Source organism: Bison bison, unplaced genomic scaffold, assembly GCF_000754665.1.
Source record: "Bison bison bison isolate TAMUID 2011002044 unplaced genomic scaffold, Bison_UMD1.0 scf7180017864197, whole genome shotgun sequence".
In the NCBI taxonomy this organism is placed as follows: domain Eukaryota; kingdom Metazoa; phylum Chordata; class Mammalia; order Artiodactyla; family Bovidae; genus Bison; species Bison bison.
This window is the reverse complement of record NW_011494769.1, coordinates 898,298-908,738: the sequence shown is the minus strand read 5'-3', so window position 1 is coordinate 908,738 and position 10,441 is coordinate 898,298. Positions and strand designations below refer to the sequence as shown.

General features: G+C 44.9%; 1 protein-coding gene across 1 annotated transcript in view; it reads left to right on the top strand.

Moving 5' to 3' along the window:
- Nucleotides 1-10,441, top strand: part of RYR3 (ryanodine receptor 3) — a 567,299-nt gene that overhangs the window by 349,168 nt on the left and 207,690 nt on the right. Inside the window, exons 21-27 of the mRNA XM_010844173.1 lie at nt 1,755-1,859; nt 3,526-3,629; nt 5,075-5,158; nt 6,941-7,100; nt 8,438-8,585; nt 9,461-9,666; nt 10,226-10,400. Of these exons, the coding sequence (XP_010842475.1) occupies nt 1,755-1,859; nt 3,526-3,629; nt 5,075-5,158; nt 6,941-7,100; nt 8,438-8,585; nt 9,461-9,666; nt 10,226-10,400 (982 nt within the window). The remainder of the gene's footprint in view (nt 1-1,754; nt 1,860-3,525; nt 3,630-5,074; nt 5,159-6,940; nt 7,101-8,437; nt 8,586-9,460; nt 9,667-10,225; nt 10,401-10,441) is intronic.

The window sequence follows — 10,441 nt, the reverse complement described above, 5'->3', positions numbered from 1 at the left end:
CTCCGTCCATGGGATTTTCCAGGCAGGAGTACTGGAGTAGGGTGCCGTTGCCTTCTCCCGATCTTACTTAGAAGCTCTTGCAATAGAGGAAAGAGAACTCCATTATAGAGCTGGGGTCAGTTCTGAATACAACACAGACAAGTGGAGATTTACAGCCAAGGAGCAAGGTGGGGTGGGGTGGGGGTGGGCATGTCAGTGATGCAAAAGTAGTTAGTAGAACATTGGGGTTGGGATGGATTCTTACTAAACTGACCTAACAATTCTCTCACTGAAGGCAGGTCTGAGTGATCTGATATCACCTGGGGAAGGATTGGGGTTAAATAAATTTGTTCAGACATGGTGGGTGATCAGATATCAAGGGTGTGGGTCAGTAAACTGAATTAGCAAGATTCTTGCTAAAACTGGAATCCTGAAGACAAGGCCCAGGATTGAGCCTAGAGAAAAATAGCTCAGAAGCACCTATCTAGAGATTGGGCCAAGGAGAGAGTCTTTGTCATTTGTCATATGGCATGGAGGCAGGGAGAGTATACATATTATGTGTATTACAGGGAGTACTAATAAGAGTAAAGGTTGCATATTTAAGGGCACAGAACTGTGAGACAGTGTGACCTTTTGGGAAGAATTTCAGGAGATTTGGAAAGGATGTGTTTTGGGAGGACTGTGATGAGAGGGCTGAAGAATAGCACTATATTCTTGATTAATACATCTAGTCTGTGTCTTAGGAGAGTCAAGGCATACTTGGGGATGCTCAAGAGGAGAGTGTTTTGATATAGTTGTATTATTGTCAGCTCATCACTCGGTCACAGTGTGAAAAATAGATTGGTGGGAGTTGGCGAGACCAATTGTGAATGGTCTTGTAATGGTCCAGGTAGTAATGGTCCAGGTAGAAAATATCAAGGTTGAGTGATGTGAAGGAGGGGAACCTTCAAAAATATGTTTAGGAAATAAGCATGTTGGATTTTGTGACTGATTAGTTGTGGTTGGTGGGGGTATGAAAGTGGGAGTATAATGCCAAGACAAAAGACACTAAGATGACTTTCAGGTTTAAGGCAATTGTGGACACATTCATTCAACCAAAAAGAGAAGCTAAAAATAAGAAAAAAATTTTAAAGGGAAAATAATGAATTCCGCCTTGAGCAACATACTGAGTTCACTTTGGGGGGAAAATCCTGCAGGCAGTTGGAATAGTGTATCTGAACTGCAAGAGAGACCATGAATGGAGGCTGGATGGTCAGGCGTGACCTGCGGATGGATGAGATCTCTCAAGAAGAGAGCATAGGGAGAGATGGAAAGGGAGAGATGGTCCAGAGGAAGCCAAGAGAGGAAGGAGTCTATAGAAACAGCCCCTCTTGACTGACATGTTGTTCAGTTGCTAAGTTGTGTCCAACTCTGTGACCCCATGAACTGCAGCACACCAGGCTTCCCTGACCTTCACCATCTCCCAGTCTCTGCTCGAACTCATGTCCACTGAGTCGGGAATGCCATCCCACCATCTCATCCTCTGTCACCACCTTCCTCTCTTTCCCTCAATCTTTCCCAGGTCTTTTCCAATGAGTTGGCGCTTCACATCAAGTGGCCAAAGTACTGGAACTTCAGCTTCAGCATCGGTCCTTGCAATGAATATTCAGGGTTGATTTCCTTTAGTGACATGTAGTGAATTCAACTGGGGTGTCTGATCTGCCTAGACTTAATGATGAGATCTTAATAAAATTGATTCTCGTAGTTCTGACTTCTCATTTGTTGTTTCCTTTTAGGTTGTTTTACCACCTCATCTAGAGAAAATACGAGACAGGCTGGCTGAAAACATCCACGAGCTTTGGGGAATGAATAAAATAGAGCTTGGCTGGACTTTTGGCAAGGTATGTGTTTGAGTGACCTGGCTAGAGTGGAGGCTTGGGTAGCCTTTTACCTGGAAGAGTTCTTCAAAGACTCAAATGATAAAAAACAAAAACCTCAGGAGCCCACACCTACTTCTTACTGAGTCCCATCCAGCTCTCACTGTGTCCAGCAGCCTTGCTCAGAAGTTTGTTGAACTGTGGTTAGATGTGCCAGGGAGACAGGCTCTGCACAGGCCGACCGTGCCGTTGGCCTCCTCCTTACTCCCAAATGCTGGGTGTTTTCTTCAGGGAATATCGAGCGTGGTCATCCCTCATCTCCTCCTCGAGCGCCCTCACATCTTATTTCTCTTCGGAAAAAGCTGTCCTCTCTGCATGGCTGGTGAAAAGAGGCTGATTCATTGTTGTGAATCAGAATTTGTTTATTGTGGTTTTCAGATGTATCACTAAGATTCATGGACACTCAGAGGAGGTTAAGAAATCTCTTTCACTAGAGAACCTTGTTCAAAGAGGATGTAAATGGACTTGCTTCTGTGAATTGTGTAAGGTCATGTCCGAAGGCAGAAGGATCCATGATTCTAAAGCTTCCTATGACCCTGACACTCTCAAATTATGTACCATCCAGCTTAGTTACTGAAAGGGTCCCTGCACCCCAGCAGTTATATATTGATACAGCTCATAAATATTCTCTTTATATGTGACCCCCTCTCTGCTAAATGCTCTTGTAATCACAGTTGCAATTCAACACTTACTTCTTTGATGACTGTATTACTGCCCATAAGACTGTATCCTGTCCCAACTCACCATTGAACTCCTAAGGTCTAGCCTACAGCCCACCACCTAGTCGACATTCAGCAAGTGTTTGTGAAATAAACGAATGAATGAATGAGTGAGTTACTGTCTGGATCTGCACTGTTCAATACAATAGCTGTGGGCCACATGTGGCTCCTAAGCACTTAAAATGTGACTAGCCTGAATTGACATGTGCTGTAAATAGAAAGTACATGGTGGCTTTTTAAGACTTTCTATGAAAAGCCAATATAAAATGGCTCAGAAATAATTTCTTAATTATTTGTTAAAATGGTAACGTTTTGAGTGTATTAGGTTAAGTAAAATACATTATTAGAATTCGTTTCACCTGGTTTTGGCTTTTGCTTTCGGGTTTTTTTTTGTTTGGTTTGGTTTGGGGTTTTTTTGTGTTGGTTTGGTTTGGGGGGGGCGGGTTCTGTTGTTGTTGTTTTGCTTTTCTCATGTGGTTACTAGGAAATTTGAAATTGCAAATGTAGTTCCCATTGGTGGCTGATTCTGTGTTTCCATCAGACAGTGCTGGTCCAGAGTCTGTAGTCCTTTATGTTCTGAAGAATGCTACCCTGCAGTGGCACCAGGGTTCTGCAAATCTGGGACATGGCATGGTTGCCATGAATAAAATTGCTTCTCTGGGAAAGTATGTTCTGAATGCAAACGCTTGACTAGAAGCAGTGCACAGAATGCAAGCCACCAGCAGCTCGGGGACTGCATGTGTCACTTACTAGAGAGAAAACCGTCTATTTGTCTATCAGCAAATAGCTGTCATTGTCCTGCCCGACATGAATTGCCTGGGCCATGTTTCAAAGTGCGTCCTTTTCTGTTTCCGCAGGCAGTGCTGGTTGTGAAAACTTAAAATTATATTCTTTCTTATGTTGTCACCTAGATACGGGATGACAATAAAAGACAACACCCCTGCCTTGTTGAGTTTTCAAAGCTGCCCGAAACTGAGAAGAATTATAACCTACAAATGTCAACTGAAACCTTAAAGTGAGTGTTTAATTGAATCTGGATTAAACAGTGAGCAGATGATTTAATGCCTTATAACTAAACTACAAACCTGTTGTCTCTTGCCTCGAAAACATGATGCAGTCTGACAAATTAGCAGGAATGGGGATTATTCATGCCACAAAAGGGTTTAGCATAGTGAATAATACATCCACTCTTGTTATTTAGCATATATAGTTCTTTAGAGACCATTTGCTACTTGCCAGGGACAAGGAAAATGTAGGCAGAAAAAAAGAGAAACTTGCAAAAGACTGATTGCTTCTTTTGTTGTTTAGTTGCTAAGTCATGGACCATAGCCCACCACGCTCCTCTGTCCATGGGATTTCCCAAGCAAGAATACTGGAGTGGGCTGCCTTTCCTTCTCCAGGGGAGTTGCCTCTTTTAGTTCATGTATCATTAAGAAAATAAGATAAGATATACAGTAGATTCTAGATCATATTGAAATTGGAAAACTTAACCTAAGTCTCTGTTCTCTCATCTACAAAGTGAGGATAGTAATAGTTCTTATCTTTTCATAATTGTTGTAATGGTTAAATGAGATGCTGAACATTAAAAAATAAGGACACAGCATTTCTAAAAAATCAATGGGAAAACATAGTTTAATTAACTAACATTCAACTTAAAAATAACTTTTAGCTTCTCTATGATCCCACCCATAGTTTCAACATTAATTCAGATCTTCATTATTTTTTTTAGCCCAAGTTTATATCTCCCTTCTTCAATCCCTTTGTACTTGTTACCTGTGCTCTCTGCCTAGTGTTTCTCTGTTCGCTCCTTGTCAGTACAGAACTTTTTAACTTCAGGTTTGCTGGCATAGTGATGCCTTGTCTCACAGGAACCCATGTGAAATGTCTTCCATCATAGCGACCCTCCTCAAGGGTGGGGCTTTGGTACCTCGTGGTGTCCAGCACAGCTCAAGGCACTGTGTGCAGGGAGCACCCAGGAAATGCCTGCTGACTTCTGGGTTTGCTATTAGGGTCCCATCTGTCCTCTGGAATCAGAGAATCAGGATACAATCCTAATTCAGAGTCATAAACTAGAAAAGGTCTCCCAGAATGAACAAACTTTTTGTTGCATTTTTATGCTATGCATTCAGGAGTTGGCAAACAGATCCACAAGCTTATCTAACCAGCCACCTATTTTGGTTAAAAAAAAAAATGTTTATTGTAACAAAGGTAGGCTCTTCATAGTCTTGCATATCGTCTATGACTGTTTCCCCTCTGCAGTGGCAGAGGTGAGTAACTGTAACAGAGACCTAAGGACCACAAAGCCTACACCATTTCCTATCTCACCTCTAAGAAAAGTTTGGCAACCTCTGGTCTAATGAGTGAATATAGTCTGTTTTTATCACTTCTGATGGAGGTGGGGGCTCTCACTGAACTCTACCTTGCCGTTGACCTGGGTTTTCTCTGTCCACTACATCACAGAACTCTCCTGGCCCTGGGGTGCCACATTGCTCATGTTAACCCAGCTGCTGAGGACGAACTCAAGAAGGTCAAATTGCCCAAAAAGTAGGTGATCTTTTAATGGTTGGCAACTTTAATGCTTCGGTCTTAATGTTTAAACTGGGAGGACAGGAGGTCCACACACAGAGGCAGGGAACTGCCCCAGATACTTCCAGCACCAGGTCAGGCAGTTCCTCCAGGTGCCTAGACTGCACTCAAACCCCAAGCAGAAACCAGCTGAAGTACAGGGTTTCCAGGCCTCCTCTCTTTTTGCTCCTTCTGCCTGGACCCACACTACTATCTACTATTGTTAGTTTTGAGCCAGAAGATGCGGCACTCAGAAGGATAAGCTGTCATGGTCTATAAGAATAGCAATTGGCACGAGAACTTGAATATGGTCGGTAGCCACAGCAAAGATTCACTCCTCTGGCATTGGGCCAGCCTTGTAAATCTTGCAGAAATGGGCCTCTCTGCCAAGATTTAATTTGGCCCCTAAATCTGCACGTATCCTTCTCTCCCTCTCATCCGTACATTCACTCGTCATGTGTTCTCACACTCTCAGATATGGGCTTGCTGGCACATCCCCTGGCTCGCTTGCTCACTCACACATATGCCAGCCTTGGGGGCACACACATTCACACACAGGTGTCATGATGATTTGAGAGCCAAGGCAGTGCCAGCTCTAATCGAATGCTTATCTTCCCCTTCCTCCCTGTGAAACCCCAGGCTGCCAAGCTCCACTCTCAGAGGCAGCTCCTGGGGCCAGGAGCCACACGTGTGAGAGGCAGCAGCTGGAGGGGTGGCTGGGCTCAGTGCTCAGCACATGGTGGCCCTGCCCAAGGTCAGGCATCCCTAGAGGGTGAGTGAGGGACGGCATGGTGCTACAGTAGACCTCGCATCCCCTACTGCTCTGAGGTTCTTGGGTGGAGTAGCTCCGGTCTGCAAGTTGTCAGATTTAGGTTCTGGCCCTGATCTGAGCAGTCAGTGGCCTTGGGGTCGTGAGTGCCTCTGGACTCACGTTCCCACATGACTATGGTCAGTTGCTCTCCTGTGAGTCACTCCACATGGACCCCTGCTTCTTTCCGTTCACACGATGCATCTCCCTGGGCTCCTGCTGAGCTTTTCCCATCCTCATGTTATCTAGCAAATTACAGACAACTGTGGCTGTGATTCCTGGACTGGACAGCAAACCATGAAGGTCATTTCACAAACTCTCTAATGCTATGATTTTTTTTTTAATTCTCAAAGTGAAAGTTTAGTTTTCTAAAACTGAGCAATCATATTCTGCTGCTTTATAAGAAATCATTTGGCTCATGGTCGCGTCCTTGCCCTGTGTATCATAACCTTTGTGTTTGTGAAGTGAGGCAAAGGAGCTTTGGTGATGCTGAATTATACTGAGTGTGCCCATGGTTTGCACACTGAGAAATAAGGATGGGTTTAGGTTGATGAATTAAGGGCCACATCCAAAGACTTGAAATCAAACTGAGCTATCCATTCTGCCAAGGGGAGAACCTGTGCTTGCATGCTCAGTTGCTCAGTCATGTCCAATTCTTTGTGATCCCATGGATTGTAGCCCACCAAGTTCCTCTGTCCACAGGATTCTCCAGGTAAGAATACTGGAGTGGGTTGCCATTTCCTCCTCCAGGGGATCTTCCTGACCCAGGGACTGAACCCTTGTCTCCTGCATTGCAGGCGGATTCTTTGCCACTGAGCCATCTGGAAAACACATAGAACCTGTGACTGTAGCCTTATCTTTCTAGTATTCTGACCCTGTGCTATTGGTCAAAAATCCGAAATGAGAAAGATTTACAGTTCTGTTCAAAATATATATTTTGCATTTACTTGTAGCTACATGATGTCCAATGGCTATAAGCCAGCCCCTTTGGATTTGTCTGATGTGAAGCTGTTACCTCCTCAAGAAGTTTTAGTGGATAAGCTTGCAGAAAATGCACACAATGTCTGGGCAAAAGACAGAATAAAACAAGGATGGACCTATGGCATTCAACAGGTGAGAGATGCTGGGTCAGGCCTGATGGAGAAGCCAGGAGATGTGATCATCTATCAAAAAGGCATTTTGCTTTGGTGGGTATTAGATTGGAAGATGGAGGTTGCCTTTGCAGTCTGTTGCTCATCCCTCAGCACATTCATTGTTAATAGAATCATGGGGCTGAATGGAATTCACGATGGTCATGTTGACATTAACTCCAGCAGTGCATAGGCTTACGTTTCATTTGTTAGTCCGATACACTTGTGATCAGGTTGCCTTGTGTATATGGCCTCTGGCTGCATCTTCTCTTATTCCCTGTCTTGCTGCTTGTCCCATGGAAAGCTGAGCTTTCACTCACTCTCCAAGGCCAATGTAAGGTTCACATGAATCAACATCACAGCTCAGCAATATTTTTGGAGTGGTCCCAAGTATGTACCACTGAAGGGGAAACCAGCCCAGGAGAGGGGCAGACCAGCCCAACGATAAGCCTGTGTCCCCTTACTTCAGTCCACGGGGCCAGAATTCCCAGGCAGAGTTCTTGGCTCATCCAAAGGCAGCATGAGAGCCCAGCAAGAAGTTAGGTGGCGTTCAGAACCATGATTCAGCGCTAACCCACCTGCTGCACCTCTCACTCTGAAATAACTGCCTCATCTCAGGAAGGCTCAGGGTCAGGGAAGTTCACAGATAGCTTTGTGCACACGTGCTCATTCATTCCTGAGCCTCTCAACCTGCACATGTCTGGAACCAAGAAGATGACAACTAGGAAACCGTGGCAGGGAAGGGAGTGGCGAATTCAAAACAGCATGTCAGATTATGACGACTTATCACTGCCATTGTCATTGTCGTCTTCTTAGTCCCCACTAAGGACCGGAGAAGGACTCATCCAAATACGTGCTATTATTACAGGGCAACAGCCCCACCGTGGCTTTGCCATCTTTTCAAATGTTTCTCTGTGAGCAGAGATGCCTCTCTGTGAAGGATCTGTTGTGAGGAGGCCATAGCAGTTTAAATCACGCATGATCTTTCATCGGGGAATAGTTACACAAACCCCCATCTGCCTCGCCTTGGGAATGGAGGAGTCTAACTAATTTCATGACACTTCATTTTATTCAAGGGCTGGCATTATTAAAATGTGATTTTTACTGCTGGCTTTGAATGTTAGTACAAATTTTCCATTTGTACTCATTTAATCCTGAAGTGGCAAATATGTTCATTGGTAAATATCAAGGCACTGGGAGAAGAGCTGGCAGACTCACATGAGGAAACCAGGACTGTTGCTGGGGATATGTGAGTGGGAGGAGCTCTTTGTAAAGATGAAATGCATTTTCTCAGATTCTCTTTTCTCTGGCTTCACATAGGATTTAAAGAACAAAAGAAATCCACGTTTGGTGCCATATTCGTTGCTGGATGAGCGTACCAAGAAGTCAAACAGGGACAGCCTTCGTGAAGCTGTCCGGACGTTTGTTGGTTATGGCTATAACATTGAGCCATCAGACCAAGAGCTAGGTAATAAGTGCAGATTGTTCATTCTGGCTCCAGTTTGCTAAACACATCTTCTTCTGGAGGAATACTGATGTTCAATAGGTCTAACTTGCACTATTTGAAATACTTGTGGTGCTAAAGAACATTAAAAACAATGGTGAATTTTAGGAAGTAGGGGGGTGGAGGGGGAACCATGTTGATCATAGAGCTGTGTTCCATTGACCAGATATTTCTGTAATGAGCACATCTATGACCCAGCCCCACAGGGAATAAGTTATCCTCCAGCATAGCTGAGCTTTTCAGGATAGTTGGTCCCAAAACCAAGTTAACCATTATTTCTCTTATTTTCCAAACATGAATATCATCTCACTTTGGGGCAGGTTATGTCATCTCTCAACTGAATTCTACCACTGATTAAAATCACCACCTTATGAGTATTTAGCATGTCACTGCCACCTCATACCCCAGGGGATATCATAGTCACGTGGAGCAGTAAAAAGTGGTTTAAGGGGATGGATTTGGAGTAAGACAGACCTCAGTTCAGATCTTGGCTCTCCTCTGTTTATTGGCTCTATGACCTTGAACAAGTGAACCTCTCTGAGCCTGTTTCTTCATTGGTAAAAGGAAGACAATAACACAGATTTCATAGGATTATTGGGAAAAAACACTGAGATTTCGTTTCTACTGCAGAGCACTCACACAGTGAATGGTAGTTTGTGTTTTTATGGCATGATGATGATGGCAATGATTCTTTTATGAACATTATGTTATATTGACTAGCAGGAGATCTGCCATCAGCCTTTGTTGTTGAACATCCTTCGAGGAGTCCTCCCTAAATATTAAAAGCCTGTGTTCTCTCTCCTTCTCCGGCAATCTCTCCTCCCTTTCTTTCTTGATAGCTGACCCAGCTGTGGAGAAAGTCAGCATAGACAAGATCCGCTTTTTCCGGGTAGAGCGCTCTTATGCCGTGAGATCTGGAAAGTGGTATTTCGAGTTCGAGGTGGTGACCGGAGGCGACATGCGTGTTGGCTGGGCCCGGCCAGGCTGCCGACCCGACATTGAGCTGGGGGCAGATGACCAAGCCTTCGTGTTTGAAGGCAGCAGGGTGAGTCTGGCTGGTGCTCGCCACTCCTCAGTCCAGGTTTTTCTGCTCCAAACATTTCTCCAGAAGTGAGAAGTGCTGAGTATCTGGACCTCTGGCCTCAAAAGGGAGGAGCCACCACACGCACTGATTTAGACCACAGCACACTCATCCCCTAGTGTTCGTCCCTTTGCTCTAGGGCAAAGGGGAGGGCTTGTACACTCTAGTCCTTTCTGTGATCACCTCCATATCTGCCTTGCCCCTGAACCCACAGATCACTGTGCAGCCAAGCATGTGGGGCAATCTTACCACTTTGTCTTCGGGGGAATCCAGCTCATTTACATAGCTGACTATGTATTGGGAGACTTGCCCACCTTTTCTGATGAGCCTTGTATACCTTGGTTTCCCACACCTGTAGATAGACCACTTCTCCCTGAGCACTGTCCTTGGTAGAAAGGGAAGTATCGTTTGGAAACCAGGCACCACTGCCCATTAGGAGAAATTGCTCATGAGGTCACTTCTCCAGCAGCACAGGGGCCTCTAGGACCTCCATTTCTCTAATCCCTGGGCTCTTGTCTTCTAGGGCCAGCGTTGGCATCAAGGGAGTGGGTATTTTGGACGGACCTGGCAGCCAGGAGATGTGGTTGGATGTATGATTAACCTGGATGATGCTTCAATGATCTTCACGCTGAATGGGGAGCTGCTGATCACCAACAAAGGCTCTGAACTTGCCTTCGCTGACTACGAGATTGACAATGGTAAATCCACCAACCTCCCCACCCCTTTCCATGTCCACAAG